The 21,137-nt window shown below is 42.6% G+C and overlaps 1 protein-coding gene across 1 annotated transcript; it reads left to right on the top strand.

Annotated features, from left to right (window-relative positions):
- The first annotated feature begins 2,609 nt into the window (after positions 1–2,609).
- Positions 2,610–18,490, top strand: plcg2 (phospholipase C, gamma 2). Its single transcript, XM_068740852.1, has 32 exons — positions 2,610–2,793; positions 2,870–3,019; positions 3,405–3,498; positions 3,588–3,635; positions 3,755–3,839; positions 3,981–4,061; positions 4,418–4,461; positions 4,561–4,633; positions 5,107–5,208; positions 5,309–5,427; positions 5,899–5,984; positions 6,137–6,254; positions 6,535–6,703; positions 6,799–6,894; positions 7,384–7,470; positions 7,952–8,121; positions 8,418–8,618; positions 8,692–8,814; positions 8,897–9,077; positions 9,309–9,377; positions 9,457–9,566; positions 9,646–9,742; positions 9,834–9,906; positions 10,675–10,847; positions 10,953–11,055; positions 11,365–11,568; positions 11,889–12,028; positions 12,227–12,335; positions 12,462–12,629; positions 13,173–13,261; positions 18,176–18,341; positions 18,434–18,490. The coding sequence occupies exons 1-31, from the start codon at positions 2,610–2,612 to the stop codon at positions 18,311–18,313; spliced, it is 3,684 nt and encodes a 1,227-aa protein (XP_068596953.1). The 3' UTR covers positions 18,314–18,341; positions 18,434–18,490.
- Positions 18,491–21,137: the final 2,647 nt, after the last annotated feature.

Below are 21,137 nucleotides of genomic sequence, written 5' to 3'. Positions count from 1 at the left end.
ACCCTCGCCTCCAAAAGACTATTTGATCTTGTGAGACAGTAAACAGGGCTTCTGGATCAGAGGGGCCAAACCTGCTCTAACTTGCTGCTCCGGAACGTACTACAAGACTCCTTCTGGACTCTTTTTCCCATCATGCCATTCGTGTCCCTCCCTCTTAAAGTGGCAGTTTACAGCACAGGCACAATTCCAGATGTAAAAAAATAATTTTAGAATCTGGATCCAGATCCGGATCAACGCCATTCTCGGGGAGGACCGAGCCACGGACAGAACCTTGCTTGTGTAAAAAATTTCAAATCGATTGGGTTCCTAGTTTTTGAGTTATGCGCTCGGACAGACAAACAGACAAACAAACAAACAAGCAAACAAACAAGCAAACAAACAGACAGACAGACAGACAAACGCACCCAATTGCAATACCCTCGCTTCCACTTCGGCGAGGATAATTATTGGGACTACAATTTATGGTGAGTAGATATTGCGTAACTATTAATTAGTTATTTAATAGTTATTGCAAGTGCATAATATAAAGTTTATTGGTAAGATTATATTCCTCTTTTTAAATTTAATTACCGGTATACCCCCCCCCCCGGTCCGCAAAAGATTTTCACGGCATGAAACCGGTCCGTGGCAGGAAAAAGGTTGGCCATAAACCTTTACCATAAAGTTTACATTTGTATGCATTTAGGCACATGCATAAATATTCTTTGGTGTCTATCAGTGTGTATTTTGGATGGAAATTCACATTCATCTGTCAAATAAACATTGTTTTACCTAAAACAAGTGTGTCTGTGCATGTGTGGTATGAATATGTATGATATTACATCATACAGCAGATTAAATAGCTTTAAGGCCCATTTCCTCCAGAGGGACAAAGGTTTCAGCAGAAGAAAAGGGAGTAATTGTATAATACCTAAGGATTACTTTCACTGGAGAACACTGAAATGTGTTTGATGGTTTTTAACACAAGCATCAGTGTAGACGAAGACAGACAGTGGATATTCTCACAGATTAATCACATAATTTATCTGCAAATTAAGATTAGCAGTCAATTGTTTTTGTTGTTGTTTTTGCCTGATGAGAAACATCAAAGTATTTTCTTCTGACATTGAATCAGGTCCTAAATTATATATGCTTTCATTTTCAACCACATAAACACAAAGAATGATTTTATTGGCGTTCTACTGGCGTCTGTATCGTGTGACTCATCATTTCTCTCTCACACCCAAACACAACAGGACCTTTGTAGTGCTATCATGGTATTTGTAAAAACCTTTTTAACAGAACTCTCCTTGTAGCTCTGCTTTGTTTGACACCGCTTATCATTTGCAAGTTAAATAGCGTGTGTTGTGGTTTAACGGGTTGACCTACCTTCAACTCCACAAGCATGCAGATTATTTATAATTAACTTTCCTATCTTGCACTATCGCTGTGTATTCCCAGCTGATTTGAGCAATAAAAATACCCCATGTAGGAAAAGCCAGATTATTGTCAACTTGTCTTAACTTTGCATGTAATATTGTGGACAGCTTTTTGCAATGTCTAAAAAAATATATTTTGTTCAATTTAAATACAATTTCCGTTTGAATGTTTGTTATTGTACCCAACTACAGTAGAATCAAAACAAAATTACAGCATCTCACGTTTCCTCTGAACATCATGGAGGAGCTTTCTGTTAGAGTGTGTACAGTATAAAATCAATTATTTACTGCAGTGGCCTCAAGCCAAAAGGCTGATGATAGCCTGAACCGCAGCAGAAGAGAGAGCACGGTCACAACGTCACACTTGCATGTACCTGAGCCTGAACATTTAATGCTGCTGTTGGAGATTGTGACAATTCTACCAGCAGACAAGACCAGAGAGCAGGAACTCATTCATTCACCTTCTTCCGCTTTGTGGGTCATGGGAGTTGCTGGAGCCAATCCCAGCTTGCTATGCGCGAGAGATAAGATTTTCCAAAGAAGTCTTGATGGCAAAGGTAATGAGATTGAACTGTAAAAAGCTGTGGCAAAGCAAACATAGATATACTGTTGAGTGATGCTCTTCCACCCACTCAGCAGAACCTTTGTGTTTGATGTCCGCTTCCTGTCGCTGCCTGCAGACGAACAAAACAAACACAATGAAGAGACGTTAAAGCGGCGTCACACCGCTCGCTTTATTTCTGCAAGCGACTCTCCGCCACTTCCAATAGTGGAGCAGGATTTGGATTTGAAGAGTTCATTCTGATTGTTCCTCCCTTTTCACTTATTGATCTACAGAAAATCTGCGGAGTATCTGTAAATTGTTTCACAGTGATCCCAACAGTTGGAATAACTTCAGTCAAATTACAGGATGCATAGATTTATGCCATGAGGATCATTTATTTGTCCTCGGGCCAGTCGTTATGTTATTGTAAAAGGAATATATTCCCCTAGTGCTGAACTGCAAATACCTGAAGATCCAATGTGTAGAGGCACGAAAATATGATGGCTGAAAAGTTTTAAAAATTGTAAAAATGCACTTTCCTTAAGTTGGTCTCCATACAAACCGATGTCATTATCAAACTGTTGTGAGCGCATGAATGTCTTTGTGTGTCCCGTCCCGTCCCGTTCCGTCCCGTCCCAGCTGCTGGGATGGCTTGTTGGGGGCAGCAGGGTGAGCTGACAGAGTACAAGAAGATTCTGATCAAACGGGACATGGAGATGGGCGTCGTCATGACCGTGTTTCGACAGAAGCCGGAGCGGCTTACTGTACAGGTCATCATGGAGACCAGGCAGGTGGCGTGGACTCGAACTGCAGACAAGACTGATGGCGCCTGTGAGTGCGGATGTTTCTTTAAACGCAGCGGCAACATTATTATTTTATAAATTAAAAACTGGAACATGCGTTTCAGTGGACCTGTTTGAGATCAGAGAGGTTCGTCCAGGGAGGAATTCGAAGGACTTTGAAAGATTTAAAGATGGCAAAGACAAACACGATGAAAAATCCTGCTTCACAATTTTCTATGGTTCGCAGTTTGTTCTCAGCACCCTCAGTCTGGGAGGTAAGAGCTTCATACGTGTGTGTTTCTGGTCTTTAATTACATTGTTGTAACTCATTTTTATGAAACGTGGATTTCCTCAGTCCTGTATTCTCGTCTTCCTTTTAGTACGTCATTTGTATATCTTGGATTTGCTTGATATTGTGAAGGCCAAAACCAGAAAATGTGCTTATTGTCCTGTCATAGATGGAAATCAAAACGGGAATATTAGTCTCTGTACTGTAAACAAGGAAAACAGCCGTCATGCACGCATCGGCATCATATCATCAACTGCGAGAAATGTCCTAGATGTTACACAACTTGCATATAGTACTCTTTTATGGTACAACAGTACTGTCCGTGTAATACTGTTTGTGGTACAGTAAGACTGTCTGTGCTAATCTTCCAGCTGATTCTGTGGATGAGGCACAAAAATGGCTGATAGGACTAGAATTACTGAGGGAAGAGACACTGGCAGCTCCCTCTCCAGTTATTATAGAGAGGTAAACACACACACACACACACACACACACTAATGATATAACTACTACTGATAAAAGTCACTGTTCTCTTTGTGCTGTGTTTCCTCCAGTTGGCTGAGGAAACAGATGTATTCTGTCAACCAGACCAAAACCAGCAGGTACCGTATAAACAATCTGCAGACCAGTCACAGATGAGCTCTATAAAGAACTAGGTGCTGTGTTATGACTTCGTAATGCGTTCTAACAACTACAAGTCTTTCATCTTTTCTTTTCCCAGCATCTCCATGAAGGAGCTGAAGGCCCTGCTGCCTTTGATCAACTACAAGGCCTCGAGCGCTCGAGCTCTCAAAGACAAAATCCTGGTACTCTCCTTGTATTCACACCGTATCCTCATCATTGTTGGAAATAATTAATTTGCAGAGTTTTTTTTAAATCCCTTGAAGTATGGCTGCGCATTATTGTTTAGTTTTGGCTTTTAATATTCTAACATTTTCTGGTGTCAGGAAATGGGAACAAAGAAAGACCGCCTTGATTTTGAACAGTTCCACAAAATTTACAATCACATAATGTTTGAACAGCTTGAGGTGAGTCCGATTGGATCACATCCTTATGATTTGCTTGTTGTTGTTGTTGGTTTTTCAAAGTGGAGTTTTATGAGGTACCGACTGTAAATGATCTAAAACGATGTACTGTTTGACTTCAGTTTCAGATTTGATAAAGCTGGACTTTTTAAGGTGGCTTCACTAGTCCACAGCAGTACGTTAGTTCTGTGTGTGTACCGCTGTTGCTGACGTACACTGCAGGTACAAAACTATGAAGTACCTCATACAGCCTCACTTGAAAAAAGCTGAGCCATTCATTTCAAGTAAACAGTATAATCTATATATTGATGCAAATACATTTTTCTATCATTTTCATTTATGTATTTTCTTTAACTCAGATCCTTGACGAGTTCAAAAAGGATTCATGCACTTTTATTCTCGGGTGAGTTCATGTTGTTTCTCATTTTTGCAAACCCTGACGTGACTGAAAGTCAGCCTGGAAAGACAGCATGATATGACCAAGTACTCTTACATGAAACAGAAACACAGATAAACCAGATGCCACAGCGGTTCAACTCCATGACTTCCAACGGTTCCTCATCTACGAACAAAAGGTAACGTAAGCGACTGCCCCGGACAAGAGGGGATCTAAGTTTGCATGCTCCCTTCTCTTTGTCGTGACATTTTTTAAAATCTGATCTGATAACGAGTTTTCAATATGGATGGGATAGTTCTGCAGGAATCATGTACAAAGTTCAGCAGGTCATAGTTGCCATAGAAAGGTAACAGCAGAATGTAAAACAAAATATCTTGTGGCATTAAAATTTGAGTAGTAATAGTTTAATTGAATGATAATTTATAATATTTCTTTTTTTCTTGTGATTTTTTTTCATCATATAAGACAGAAAGTCTTTATTTGATCATTATTACCTCCGCCGACGATGTTAGGTTTTCACCTTATTAAATTTGTCTGACTGTTAGCAAGATAACTCAAAACGTTCTGAATGGATCTTGATGAAATCTTCAGGAAAATGTTGGGAATCTTACCAGAAACAGTTCCCTTCACTTCCTCTCCTCCACCCCTCAGGAATCGTCGGCCACTGATCTGAACCAGGTCAGAGAGCTCATGACCACCTTCATCGATGACACCATGAGAAAAACCAATGATCCAGCCTTTACCGTCAGCGAGGTATTCTCCTCTGTGCCTGTGTGTGTGACAGAGATAGAAGACACACAGATACACACGATCACACCAGCGATGATGAACTGGAGCCTTTCTTCTTGTCTAGTTCCTCAGTTTCCTGTTTTCCAAAGAGAACTCTGTGTGGGATGAGACGTTCTCTGAAATCAGCAACCTGGACTTGAACTACCCTTTGTCCCATTACTGGATCAGCTCGTCACACAACACGTCAGGATGACACACACACACACACCCACACACATCCTTGTGTCCAGCAGATTAGAAGAAGGGCCGTGGTTGTAAATAGTAGCAAATAATATTTATTTTTTCACATTTCTCTTTTGCTTGTCTTTTGTAAAATCAAAGCCATATTTAAATATTATTGACCAATTCATGTAAAAACAATCTCAACACATCTTTAAAACTGAACAGCTTTAATGCATTTTTCATCTTTGCCGTTCCACTCCCCTATAGCAGGAGGAATTCAGTCTGAAATGTACATTTCATTCTGAAATGTTGTCAATGCCTTCCAGATACATCTGTGATCTCGTCGACCGCTGAATGGCTTCTTCTAACTGTGCGACCACATCCTGAGATCATAATTGTTCCAAACAGAACCAAATCAAAAGCCGAGGATTCGGCTTTGTAAAACACTCTCAGCACGCAGTAACTTAGTTTCCTGTTTTGCTTGTTCATCAGATACCTGACAGGTGACCAGCTTCGCAGCGAGTCGTCCACAGAGGCTTACGTTCGCTGTCTGCGCCTCGGATGTCGCTGTGTTGAACGTTAGTATAGACCAGCCTCTTCTCACGTACGAAGGTCTCCTGTTGTGGCTAGAATCATATCTAGCATCATCTTGGAAATGTTTCCCAGCGCAAAAGGACAGTGGCAAGTTTTTTTTGTCAAATCTACAACGCCTGGTGATTTGTGTGTTCAGTGGACTGCTGGGAAGGACCTGGGGAGCCAATCATCTACCACGGCTGGACCAGGACGACCAAGATCAAGTTTGAGGATGTGGTGAAAGTCATTAATGAGCACGCGTTTGTCACTTCAGAGTGAGAATCACATGAAACACACACACACACACACACACACACACACACACACACACACACACACACACACACACACACACACACACACACACACACACACACACACACACATCCTTTGATTCATTGGTTAATTCTGTCGAGTAGCATTATTTCCTTAATGGGGATTTACTGTAATTCCCCATCATGCTGACTGTCCTTTAAATTTTAATTGCGCCATGCTTTTACGTTCTGAAATAAATGTCAGCTTCTCCTGGTTGTGATGACAGTTGCCATCCCTCAGATTCCCCGTGATCCTGTCCATAGAGGAGCACTGCCCGATAGAGCAGCAGCGTCAGATGGCTCGCATATTCAGAGAAGTGTTTGGAGACAAACTGCTGACCGAACCGGTAGAGCAGATGGCCGAACAGCTGCCTTCACCGACACAACTCAAAGGCAAGATCATTCTTAAGGTACTGGGTGTTTGCATATGTGCGTGTCTAGACACTGATGTGTCAGTGAAATCTGCGTGAAAAGATTTCATTGATTGATTGTTGTCATTGTGCAGCACAAGAAGCTCAGTGTGGAGGGAGCAGAAATCAGCAAAGACTTCAGGAAGGGGCAGAAACAGGGCGATCTGGACATCTGGGATCCTGTGGACCAGGTACTGGCACCGGGGTCAGATGGATATGACATCATAACCGAAACGTCTTTACCTCCAGGAATGCATTTATTTAATAACATTTACTTCTGAACTGGTAGAAACAGCTTTACATCACACATGTAGCCTGCATCACAATACTGCTTTGTGATCAATTTAGATATGAACCAGTTTGACTATTTTCTCATGAAAGGGATCTAAATTACAAGCCAATACAAAAGCATCATTCCAAGACCATGACTGGGTTATTTTATATGAAATGAGATGTCTCTGAGGGCATTTAATAAAATAAACAAGAAGTGAATTACAGTGCATTGCCTGTGATGCACTACAACTACACAATACACCAAAGAAACACCATCAGCAAAAACTGATAAATAAAAAAATAGTCATTTCAGAAATTAAAGGTTTGCATGGCGCCTTGAAAAGCGTCATTTTACCTGCTGGTCTACATTTGAGGTTAACATGTAACATTCCATTTCCCTTTCTCAGCGGTGGAACAAGCACTACTGTGTGATATCTGATGACAAGTTGTACTACGCAGAGGAGTACGAGCAGGAGGAAGAAGATCTCAAGAAGGTAAAGGAGAAGCAGACAAGAGGTACAACATGCCTTTTTCTGGGGACCGGAACGATGGCGGCTGCCTTGAGACAAGGCAGAACGGTAGCCTGTTCCAGGGATCCTTGTTAGGACCACTGACAGTTGATAAAGACACACATGTGGCAGATAGAACCAGTAATTCACCAGATAAACCAGCTAGGTATGAATAATGTCAATAAAATAAGAACATTAGTCAGTGATCAAGTGGTATATGATGTGAACGTCCCAACATCCACCCATTTTCTGTCGCGTGTCATGACAGTAGCAGGCGTAGCAGCATATCCCAGAAACCCTTCCCCCACAAGAAACATTTTCCATGTCAGGCTGGGGGATGTATCCCTCCGTCCAGTGTATTCCGTGTTCTCAAAAGTAATCCTTAATTGGTGTGTGTGTGTGTTGAATATGTGATGTCCAAAACAAAAGTCTCTTTAAAGTTAAAAACCATCCTTGTCTTTCTCAGTACCAGGACCAGCACTGTTCAGAGCTATGGTTTCATGGTAACATGAAGGAGGGCAGGCGGATGGCTGAGCGCCTGATCCATGATTACTGTGCAGAAACCACAGGAAGTGCCGGCAACTTCTTGGTCCGCAAGAGCGCTGTCAGCGTGGCAGACTTCACCCTCTCCTTCTGGTACCAAATCCAAGTTCTTAATCCCATGGCAAACTCAATCTTGTAGTTTATTTGTGTGTGGCAGGACTCCCCCCCCCCCCAATTGTGTCAAACAATGAAAAAAGTCCAATTCGAAATGACAAATCAGTTTGTTTCTGTAATATTTGAATTCCTAAACGAAGCACAACCCCTCACAAGTGAAGGACGGAGAAAAAAAAAAAGGTTCCGATTTTAGAATGTGTTTCCATCGAGTATTTTGTGTCGTACTATTTGTCTGACGCTGTATTTGTAAAGAAAATCTCCTGTACGCATCCCAGGCGCTGTGGAAGGGTCCAGCACTGTCGTATTCGATCGTATTCGGATGGGACGCACACGTACTTCTACCTGACGCCAAACCTGCACTTTCCCAGCGTAAATGCCCTGATCCAGCACTACAGAGAAAATCCGCTGCGCTGCCAAGACTTTGAGCTGCGCCTCAACGATCCCGTACCGCAGCCCGACCCACATCAATACGAAGGGTTCGCCATGCGACATGCATGTATACGTGCTTAAAAGCGCTATAGCATGCCAGCTAATGATTGTGTTGTGCAGGTGGTTCTATAGTAACCTGAGCAGAGGTCAGGCAGAAGAGTATCTGCTGCGTATTCCCAGAGATGGAGCTTTCCTCATCCGACAGAGAGAAGGAGTACCGGTCTCCTTCGCTATCACATTCAGGTGTGCTGCTAAATGTTGCATTACTTTCCCTGTTTCCGGCTGGGAGTTTTTTTTTTTACCCCCTAAGTTCTCTGTCTTTCAGAGGTGATGGTAAGGTCAAGCACTGCCGGATCGAGAGGGAGGGCAACATGTACCTGCTCGGCACCACCACAGAGTTTGAGAGCCTGGTTGAGCTGGTCAGCTACTACAGGAAGAGGCCGCTGTATCGCAAGATCAAGCTTCGTTACCCAGCCACCCCAGAGCTGGTGGATCGCTTTAGCAGGGTGAGTCACTGTACGAGACGGACAAAGGAAATCAGAGACAGCCAAAATTTGGATGTGGATGGCGAAATAGTTCCCTCCAAACTCGATTTTAATTTAGTGGATCACTAAAGTTATTTATACTCATAGTCTAGTATCTAGTAGTATAATCTAGTAGTAATAATGTAGGAAACATGAATCGACAATGTTTTATGCTCATTAAGTTACACCGATGTTGAAATATTCCATTCACAGGGGGAAGACTGTGCTTCTCTGTATGCAGTGAAGGCATACGTGGAGCCCAACGAGATTGAACCCTCATTGGTTTGTGTGCACCGCTGTGCTCCGGCAGCTTCAGCCGAACCGATGGATACATTTCTGATTGTGTGTTTGTCTCTCTCAGCCTCAACAGACAGTTAGAGCTTCTTATTGCTACAAAGCGACAAGGCCCGATGAGCTCAGTTTCAGTAAAGGAGCTTTAATACACAATGTCTCCAAAGAGAACACTGGATGGTGAGTCCGCACGCACACACACACACACACACACGCACACACACACCAACTGCAACCATCTATATTCTACTCCCTACAGGTGGAAAGGCGACCACGCTGGAAAACTGCAGCTGTTTTTCCCATCGAACTACGTAGAGGAAGTTTGCGACGACGCCAAAACTGATACCAAAGACGAGGTGAAGCTTAAAGGTTTGGCCACAGTTTAATTGGAAGTTCATAAGTATGGCGAAAATAAAGTGTGTGTGTTTATGATGTGTATTAAAACAGGCCATGGAAGACAATCCACTCGGTGAACTATGTCAGGATGTTGTGGACATCTCCAAGTGCAACATTCGACACTGTGAGTCATTTCAATATCTGTTGCACGTGTGACGTTGGGAATATGGGGCTACACGATCGGGTCTTTGCCAACAACGCCACTGTAGGACTTTCAACCTAAAGATCTATTTTTTCGTTCCTTTGGTCCCCAGCTCGTTTAAGCGGGTTTCCCACCCACAGGTCCGCTCACAGTGAAAACCAGCACGGCATTAATAATGTAAAATATTTATTTAACACTCTAATAAACTTCCTTAAAAACCAATTAATCAAACAAAACTAACAAAAGAAAAGGAGAAACAAGGCAGTGACAGTCTACGGCCAACCTGCCTTCGAGATGGGGAAAACACAAATGAGGACGCGGGGGAGGAGAAGCACCTATATACGCCCCCCCCCCCCCCCAATCAGTGGCAAATGGGCCACAGGTGCTCCCTCCCACACACGCCTGCCCAATTAATGCCAATCATCCGGTTACACACGGTTGATATTGAAAAGGCACTGAGGTTGGGTGCAGATGTTAGTTTTCACTGTGCTGCTACTTTTTAGATGAGACAAACTCTAATTGTGACTGTTTGAGGGGAAAAAAAGGGACCAGTTAACCAAAACTAAATCTCACAAATGTTTTACAATTTCTGGCAAATTGTCCACCTTCATCTGTGGACAGGTGCAGCATATTAAAACCTTTGTCAGTAGTGGGTACTGTGGATTGAATTCAGTTTCACACACAATAACAGTTTTTAATAACTACCTCAACGACAACACTGATACCTCTTTACCACCTTCTTGTTTCTAGTGAAGAATGGTAAAAACGGGAAGCCCCACGTGTTGACGCTGCAAGACAAGGATCAGGGCACGCTGCAGTTTGACCTGGCAGCAGGCTCTCTGGAGGAGCTGTTTGAATGGTACCAGGTGGCCTGGGACGTTACGCAAAGAGAGATTAGCAAGAAGTACAACAGAGAACACGAGGTTAATAGGCCGTCGCATGTCATGAGATTTGCAGTAAGGGGGGGGAGGGGGTCTGCAAGCATGATTGGGCACACGTAAAGCGGTTGTTTTACTGTCCCATCTCAGATCAGACAGCAGATGGAAGTGGAGAAGAAGGCAGAGGTCGCCATGGAGATGTCAGACCTGGTGGTCTACTGCCAGCCACGCAGCAAGGAGAAGGACCGCTTTGGTAAACACATGAAGTTCACATGACCCACAAGACTTGTGAACACAAGCAGCGTGATTGTGTCACCAGGGACAAACGTTATCAATCAGAATAAACGAAGGCACAACAGTTTCAATCTCAACTTCATCTCAATTTATTATACGCAACATTTTATGCCATTTCTGTCCCTAAATCCTGCACACAGGAAATTGAAATTAATTATGAAATAATATATGCATACATGCCTGGCAGAGATGGGTGTGTCGCTTCCACTTTCACAGTTTTGTTGAGATGACTTTATTGCTGCATGGCACTGCTCTGCTCCATTTCCAGACAGCTACAGCCACAAAGAGATCCGATCCTTTGTGGAAAACAAGATGCCAGGAAAGAGTCGCATGAAAGACTTCCTGCAGTACAACCGCAGAGCACTGAGTCGAATCTACCCAAAAGGTCAGCGTGTGGAGTCCTCCAACTATGACCCTTACCCGCTGTGGGCTGTGGGATGTCACATGGTGGCTCTCAACTTCCAGACAGCAGGTATATTTCATTTTCAGGGCCAAGATCTTACAAAGAAAAAACATTGAGGTATAGCTTTGCATTAATATTACTCATTTTCTATACTTTATACTACAGTTTATCCACAGAAAACAAAATTGGGGGTATTGAAGTTTATTTATAATGATGAATAATAGAGGTTTTTCATGAATATGCGACACTAAGCCAAGGTGAAGAGTGGGGTCCTGAGGTGGGAAAGGCAGAGCGGGAGGATTCACAGGAGTTTATTCGTTCTCCTAAAAGAAGCTGTTTCAACGATCTCCATCATCGCTTAGATTTGTGTTATATTTGCCTCCAACCAGATAAATACACCCATCTGAACAGCGCCCTCTTCAGCCTAAATGGACGTGCGGGTTACGTGCTGCAGCCAGAGCTCATGCGCCACGACAGCTACGACCCACAGCAGGAGAAGAAAACGGTCAAGTACTACATTGACCTTAAGGTATGGCTGTATGCAAACACACATGCTTGTAATTGCAGCTGGCAACATTCAGGGCAGTGTCAAGGGAAAGATTGTGACAGACAAACTGCAGCATGCGGCAAAGACAAAAAAAAAAAAAAAGAAACCAAACAAGCTCAACGATTGTCAGAAAGCTTCTTTGTTGAGATGGAAGTTTTTCAAAGTATTTGTCTCCTGCAGGTTATTGCTGCCAGACACCTTCCGAAGCCCGGCCGCAGCATCACCAGTCCGTTTGTGGAGGTTGAGCTTTGTGGATATACAGAAGAGAAGTTCAAGACTGTTGTCTATCGTAAGGAGAAGGGATGCAGGAGGATGGGGGGGGGGGAACCCTGTGAGATGGTGGAAGGGAGAAACGGGTGACAAAGTATTTCTTTTTGAGATTGTCCAACTATTGCTGTCGTCCTGGCTGCTGCAGGTGATAATGGCCTGAATCCAGTGTGGAAAGCCCCAACAGAGCCTATAACCTTCAGCGTGTACGAGCCTGAACTCACCTTTCTGCGCTTTGTGGTCAATGAGGAGGACATGTTCTCAGACCCCAACTTCCTGGCTCAGGCCACCTTTCCTGTCAAAGGCATCCGCTCAGGTGGGGAAGCACAGCAGCGGTTCAGCGCAGAGGCCAGAGCCGATTGTTTTACACCGTTTAATTTAATTCAATACTTTTACGCTTTAATTCAGTTTTAACTCGCCTTCTTCTTCTGTTGAAGTGATTCAGATACATTTTTGTCAAATATTTCTCCCTTTATTTGACACAGCTAGTGTAAAAACTGTCACTACTTCATACTCTGAAGTATTCATGTTTCCCAACAAATACTGTGGTGCGGTTCACTTTTAACACTTGGTCTGCTTTTAATGCTCTTTCCTTTGTCAAGAGCAGTTTGGAGGTTATGTTACAGGGAGGAGGCTTTAAACGTTTATGATTATATTATTATAATTGTATCTACCTATTGTCTACACATGACTTTCTTCATGTTTTATTTTATTTTTTACCATTATCATGAAAAACAACAACAGCTTGTGATGCTCTAACAGCACGTACGACTGGATCCAGATCTGAAAGTCTGATTCACATTTTGCCAACAATAAAAGGATTAGCTGAGAGCTGATTGAATGTCTGTTGCATCAACAGGTTATCGCTCTGTTCCACTAAAAAACGGCTACAGTGAAAACTTAGAGCTAGCCTCTCTGCTCGTTCACATCGACATCAGGCAAGCAGGGGTGAGCGAACGCACGCAGCGCACGTCAGTGTTCATTTGTTTCTAGGGTTTGACTTCAGTATGGAGGTAATTCCCGATTGTCACCATTGACTCTATTGACTCTTGTGGTTCAGAGAGCAGAGGAGGAGCTGTACTCCTCTTCCAGCCAGCTAAGGAAAAAGCAGTCTGAGCTGAGCAGCGAGCCTTTCGTGTACGACACACACACCAACATCAAGGGGTCAGGTGTCCCCCGCCAGCACAACAGCTCATGAGAGAGTTCAGCACCAGCGAGAAACTCAGGTCAGCCTCAAACATGTAGGGTGGGGGGGACGACAATGTGGTTCAATGACATGAAACGTGCCACGCCCCTGATTAATGATTTGTTTGTGCTCCAGGACAAAAGAAAAAAAGACAAATAGCAGTAAGTTTTCCTCCTGAGGCCTCCTCTGAACCTCATCCGTCCACGTCCTCCTTGCCAAAGTGGAGAATTGATCATCGCAATTGCAATCTAATGTCACCTCTTGATTCTCACTCAAGGACTTGTGAATTGGACAGTTTAGAGTTTTACAATTGTGACATGTTTTTCTTTTTCTTACTAAAAATGAGAAAAATCCAAAGAGTCCCCTAAAATAGTTTTATATTTATTTACCATAAGACAGTTGTGGTCTCATTTACGTTCAGTCCATAATCACACTATTGAGTATTTATATTGGATTAATAGCGTCCACTAATTAAAGTCACCGACTGTCTTTTATCTTCTGCCACAAATGAATGATGATAGTTTTTCATATCATGCAACTCATAGAGAGAATTGATTTGAAAAATGGCATCAATCCAGTTTTTGCTGTGCATTTCCACCAGTGTGACATTATTATTTGTGATATGTTGTAAAAGAATTCTGATGAATAACTTAATGTATTTAATTTGAATGGTATTGTATAGCTTTCCTGTAATTCCTCTGCGACCTTAGGAATTGAGTCGATAAAGCATGCTTGGCTACCTGAAGCGTATGTCTATGGTTTCTTAATTTCATCCTAACTTGCCTGTATTCATGTTTTTATCAATACGATTTGGGGATTTAGCACAGTCTTTTCAGTCGCTAAAGGTTAAACTTAATGTGCGTGACGTGTCCGGTCTGCCGAAAGCATGATGCTGGTAAGTCCCGGTAGATTTGCTTCACTCTCCACCAGCAAACAACAAAACTTCTGTTGAGTGTCTGGATAGACAGGCAGACTGGCAGTCAAATACTAATGATAATAATAATAATATAATATTAATAATAATAAATTGCACCTTGTATGAAAAAGCTATGCATAATGATGGATATGTGACGTGTGCGCATCCACTGAGTTCCAGTGCAGCACACCCATCCCAGAGCATTCACAAAAGGCTCATGCCCTTAAAAGGCATTATTCACCGCCTTGCTGTTTCAACAGCGGCAGCTGCTCGTGTGCAGACTCTACTGGTGTAAAATGGCATAGGATTGGAAAATTATAATTTCAGGTGGCGCAATGGAGTTGCCACTTGCCAGCATAACAACTTTATTATTGCACAAATAATTTCATAATAGCAGACTACTGGCAGCAAAAGCAAAAGCACGACACCGGTTGTCTAAAAAGGGAATATATCTAGTAGCAGTGCTCTGAGGCAACATTTATTTATTCATTTATTTAAAATCAATGTATGTGTTGGTATGTGGACTGACCAATCTCAACTATTCCAAAAGAGGAGCAATGAAACAATGATTTATGAAGTCTGCAAAGTATTGCTACGGGGAGCGCAGAGGGACACAAATGAGGACGCGGGGGAGGAGAAGCACCTATATACGCCCCCCCCCCCCCCAATCAGTGGCAAATGGGCCACAGGTGCTCCCTCCCACACACGCCTGCCCAATTAACGCCAATCATCCGGTTACACACGGTTGATATTGAAAAGCCACTGAGGTTGGGTGCAGATGTTAGTTTTCACTGTGCTGCTACTTTTTAGATGAGACAAACTCTAATTGTGACTGTTTGAGGGAAAAAAAAGGGACCAGTTAACCAAAACTAAATCTCACAAATGTTTTACAATTTCTGGCAAATTGTCCACCTTCGTCTGTGGACAGGTGCAGCATATTAAAACCTTTGTCAGTAGTGGGTACTGTGGATTGAATCCAGTTTCACACACAATAACAGTTTTTAATAACTACCTCAATGACAACACTGATACCTCTTTACCACCTTCTTGTTTCTAGTAAAGAATGGTAAAAACGGGAAGCCCCACGTGTTGACGCTGCAAGACAAGGATCAGGGCACGCTGCAGTTTGACCTGGCAGCAGGCTCTCTGGAGGAGCTGTTTGAATGGTACCAGGTGGCCTGGGACGTTACGCAAAGAGAGATTAGCAAGAAGTACAACAGAGAACACGAGGTTAATAGGCCGTCGCATGTCATGAGATTTGCAGTAAGGGGGGGGGGGGGGTCTGCAAGCATGATTGGGCACACGTAAAGCGGTTGTTTTACTGTCCCATCTCAGATCAGACAGCAGATGGAAGTGGAGAAGAAGGCAGAGGTCGCCATGGAGATGTCAGACCTGGTGGTCTACTGCCAGCCACGCAGCAAGGAGAAGGACCGCTTTGGTAAACACATGAAGTTCACATGACCCACAAGACTTGTGAACACAAGCAGCGTGATTGTGTCACCAGGGACAAACGTTATCAATCAGAATAAACGAAGGCACAACAGTTTCAACCTCAACTTCATTTCAATTTATTATACGCAACATTTTATGCCATTTCTGTCCCTAAATCCTGCACACAGGAAATTGAAATTAATTATGAAATAATATATGCATACATGCCTGGCAGAGATGGGTGTGTTGCTTCCACTTTCACAGTTTTGTTGAGATGACTTTATTGCTGCATGGCACTGCTCTGCTCCATTTCCAGACAGCTACAGCCACAAAGAGATCCGATCCTTTGTGGAAAACAAGATGCCAGGAAAGAGTCGCATGAAAGACTTCCTGCAGTACAACCGCAGAGCACTGAGTCGAATCTACCCAAAAGGTCAGCGTGTGGAGTCCTCCAACTATGACCCTTACCCGCTGTGGGCTGTGGGATGTCACATGGTGGCTCTCAACTTCCAGACAGCAGGTATATTTCATTTTCAGGGCCAAGATCTTACAAAGAAAAAACATTGAGGTATAGCTTTGCATTAATATTACTCATTTTCTATACTTTATACTACAGTTTATCCACAGAAAACAAAATTGGGGGTATTGAAGTTTATTTATGATGATGAATAATAGAGGTTTTTCATGAACATGCGACACTAAGCCAAGGTGAAGAGTGGGGTCCTGAGGTGGGAAAGGCAGAGCGGGAGGATTCACAGGAGTTTATTCGTTCTCCTAAAAGAAGCTGTTTCAACGATCTCCATCATCGCTTAGATTTGTGTTATATTTGCCTCCAACCAGATAAATACACCCATCTGAACAGCGCCCTCTTCAGCCTAAATGGACGTGCGGGTTACGTGCTGCAGCCAGAGCTCATGCGCCACGACAGCTACGACCCACAGCAGGAGAAGAAAACGGTCAAGTACTACATTGACCTTAAGGTATGGCTGTATGCAAACACACGTGCTTGTAATTGCAGCTGGCAACATTCAGGGCAGTGTCAAGGGAAAGATTGTGACAGACAAACTGCAGCATGCGGCAAAGACAAAAAAAAAAAAAAAGAAACCGAACAAGCTCAACGATTGTCAGAAAGCTTCTTTGTTGAGATGGAAGTTTATCAAAGTATTTGTCTCCTGCAGGTTATTGCTGCCAGACACCTTCCGAAGCCCGGCCGCAGCATCACCAGTCCGTTTGTGGAGGTTGAGCTTTGTGGATATACAGAAGAGAAGTTCAAGACTGTTGTCTATCGTAAGGAGAAGGGATGCAGGAGGATGGGGGGGGGGGGGGGAAACCTGTGAGATGGTGGAAGGGAGAAACGGGTGACAAAGTATTTCTTTTTGAGATTGTCCAACTATTGCTGTCGTCCTGGCTGCTGCAGGTGATAATGGCCTGAATCCAGTGTGGAAAGCCCCAACAGAGCCTATAACCTTCAGCGTGTACGAGCCTGAACTCACCTTTCTGCGCTTTGTGGTCAACGAGGAGGACATGTTCTCAGACCCCAACTTCCTGGCTCAGGCCACCTTTCCTGTCAAAGGCATCCGCTCAGGTGGGGAAGCACAGCAGCGGTTCAGCGCAGAGGCCAGAGCCGATTGTTTTACACCGTTTAATTTAATTCAATACTTTTACGCTTTAATTCAGTTTTAACTCGCCTTCTTCTTCTGTTGAAGTGATTCAGATACATTTTTGTCAAATATTTCTTCCTTTATTTGACACAGCTAGTGTAAAAACTGTCACTACTTCATACTCTGAAGTATTCATGTTTCCCAACAAATACTGTGGTGCTGTTCACATTTAACACTTGGTCTGCTTTTAATGCTCTTTCCTTTGTCAAGAGCAGTTTGGAGGTTATGTTACAGGGAGGAGGCTTTAAACGTTTATGATTATATTATTATAATTGTATCTACCTATTGTCTACACATGACTTTCTTCATGTTTTATTTTATTTTTTACCATTATCATGAAAAACAACAACAGCTTGTGATGCTCTAACAGCACGTACGACTGGATCCAGATCTGAAAGTCTGATTCACATTTTGCCAACAATAAAAGGATTAGCTGAGAGCTGATTGAATGTCTGTTGCATCAACAGGTTATCGCTCTGTTCCACTAAAAAACGGCTACAGTGAAAACTTAGAGCTAGCCTCTCTGCTCGTTCACATCGACATCAGGCAAGCAGGGGTGAGCGAACGCACGCAGCGCACGTCAGTGTTCATTTGTTTCTAGGGTTTGACTTCAGTATGGAGGTAATTCCCGATTGTCACCATTGACTCTATTGACTCTTGTGGTTCAGAGAGCAGAGGAGGAGCTGTACTCCTCTTCCAGCCAGCTAAGGAAAAAGCAGTCTGAGCTGAGCAGCGAGCCTTTCGTGTACGACACACACACCAACATCAAGGGGTCAGGTGTCCCCCGCCAGCACAACAGCTCATGAGAGAGTTCAGCACCAGCGAGAAACACAGGTCAGCCTCAAACATGTAGGGTGGGGGGGACAATGTGGTTCAATGACATGAAACGTGCCACGCCCCTGATTAATGATTTGTTTGTGCTCCAGGACAAAAGAAAAAAAGACAAATAGCAGTAAGTTTTCCTCCTGAGGCCTCCTCTGAACCTCATCCGTCCACGTCCTCCTTGCCAAAGTGGAGAATCGACTGCAATCTAATGTCACCTCTTGATTCTCACTCAAGGACTTGTGAATTGGACAGTTTAGAGTTTTACAATTGTGACATGTTTTTCTTTTTCTTACTAAAAATGAGAAAAATCCAAAGAGTCCCCTAAAATAGTTTTATATTTATTTACCATAAGACATTTGTGGTCTCATTTACATTCAGTCCATAATCACACTATTTTGAGTATTTATATTGGATTAATAGTGTCCACTAACTAAAGTCACCGACTGTCTTTTATCTTCTGCCACAAATGAATGATGATAGTTTTTCATATCATGCAACTCATAGAGAGCTGATTTGAAAAATGGCATCAAACCAGTTTTTGCTGTGCATTTCCACCAGTGTGACATTATTATTTGTGATATGTTGTAAAAGAATTCTGATGAATAACTTAATGTATTTAATTTGAATGGTATTGTATAGCTTTCCTGTAATTCCTCTGCGACCTTAGGAATTGAGTCGATAAAGCATGCTTGGCTACCTGAAGCGTATGTCTATGGTTTCTTAATTTCATCCTAACTTGCCTGTATTCATGTTTTTATCAATACGATTTGGGGATTTAGCACAGTCTTTTCAGTCGCTAAAGGTTAAACTTAATGTGCGTGACGTGTCCGGTCTGCCGAAAGCATGATGCTGGTAAGTCCCGGTAGATTTGCTTCACTCTCCACCAGCAAACAACAAAACTTCTGTTGAGTGTCTGGATAGACAGGCAGACTGGCAGTCAAATACTAATGATAATAATAATAATAATATAATATTAACAATAATAAATTGCACCTTGTATGAAAAAGCTATGCATAATGATGGATATGTGACGTGTGCGCATCCACTGAGTTCCAGTGCAGCACACCCATCCCAGAGCATTCACAAAAGGCTCATGCCCTTAAAAGGCATTATTCACCGCCTTGCTGTTTCAACAGCGGCAGCTGCTCGTGTGCAGACTCTACTGGTGTAAAATGGCATAGGATTGGAAAATTATAATTTCAGGTGGCGCAATGGAGTTGCCACTTGCCAGCATAACAACTTTATTATTGCACAAATAATTTCATAATAGCAGACTACTGGCAGCAAAAGCAAAAGCACAACACCGGTTGTCTAAAAAGGGAATATATTTAGTAGCAGTGCTCTGAGGCAACATTTATTTATTCATTTATTTAAAATCAATGTATGTGTTGGTATGTGGACTGACCAATCTCAACTATTCCAAAAGAGGAGCAATGAAACAATGATTTATGAAGTCTGTAAAGTATTGCTACGGGGAGCGCAGAGGGACACGCACAATAACGAAGGGTTACAAGTATTTATCAAACAATGACAGACGGAAAGTCACTCTTCACCTTCATCACGTATTGCCTGCCAGTCCCCAGTCCACCCCGAATAGCACCGCACTACAAGGCGGAAAAAACCCACAACATCAACACCCCAATTCACTGCAAACCTAAAAGCAACACACCACAAACACATGCACTAATAAAACCACACGTAAAAATAAGATCAGGTATGGAGTGTCAACGGGATATAAGGGAGGGAAGTGACATAAAAAACAAGAAAAGAATGAAACAAAAGAATAAAAATAACAATAGGTAAGAGAGTTAGTCCACTCGTACAAGTTTACACAATAAACACAACACAGATGTACGACACGGAGCGGACTAACTCAAAACAAAACTTGAACTAAACTTAATACAAAAGACAGCAGGCAGCGGTAACATGAACACTGAAATAAACAAACAAATACAACATTATTATTTGTTAAAACACATTTAATAAGATACGTCTAAAACTTTAAAAGGCCGCATACCTGAGGCGTCGTTCTCCCACGCCCAGTCATTCATTCCTTAAGATCAAGATCTATAATCACTCCGGTCTTCAATAACAGACCCCATCAGATAAAACGCATTTAAAACCTAAACCATAATATCAGATAAAACGCATTTAAAACCTAAACCATAATATCAGATAAAACACATTTAAAACCTAAACCATAATATCAGATAAAACACATTTAAAACCTAAACCATAATATCAGATAAAACACATTTAAAACCTAAACCATAATATGAAAAATCAACCTGTTAAAATATTCACCAGATTACCGGTAGCTCACCAGACGCTTCCCAACCATGCATGTGGGCCCAGCAAACACTTTGGTCACCCGACAGGAAACTGGCATCATCTCGGCAAACAGCCGCTCCCTTTTTAAGTGGCCCAGGAGAGGGCGACACCCTGTGGTGGCCTCCGGCACATTCACCCTGTGGTGTCCCCTGCTGCAGTATAAACTGCATTCAGTGAAGGAAGGATGGGCTTTGGAATGTAATTTTTTAATGTGTGAAATTTGTATTTATTGTTTTTTGACATGCAACAGTTTAGTCGTGGACGATATGCTCATTTTAAATTCTGGCCCAAGTAAATTTGTGAAATGGCCTGTTTAAATAAATCGTAAAATTAGCATATACTGTAGTATCCGTACGAGAAACATTGAGTACTTCAATTGGTTAATAAGGGTAACGCTGCAAACCAATGGCGAGAAGCACGTGAACGTTGGCCTTATTTGATTGGCTTACGCTAAGAATCGTCCCTATTGACACC

The sequence above is a fragment of the Brachionichthys hirsutus genome, chromosome 6, assembly GCF_040956055.1.
Source record: "Brachionichthys hirsutus isolate HB-005 chromosome 6, CSIRO-AGI_Bhir_v1, whole genome shotgun sequence".
Taxonomy (NCBI): Eukaryota; Metazoa; Chordata; class Actinopteri; order Lophiiformes; family Brachionichthyidae; genus Brachionichthys; species Brachionichthys hirsutus.
This window is presented reverse-complemented; position numbering and strand designations above follow the sequence as displayed.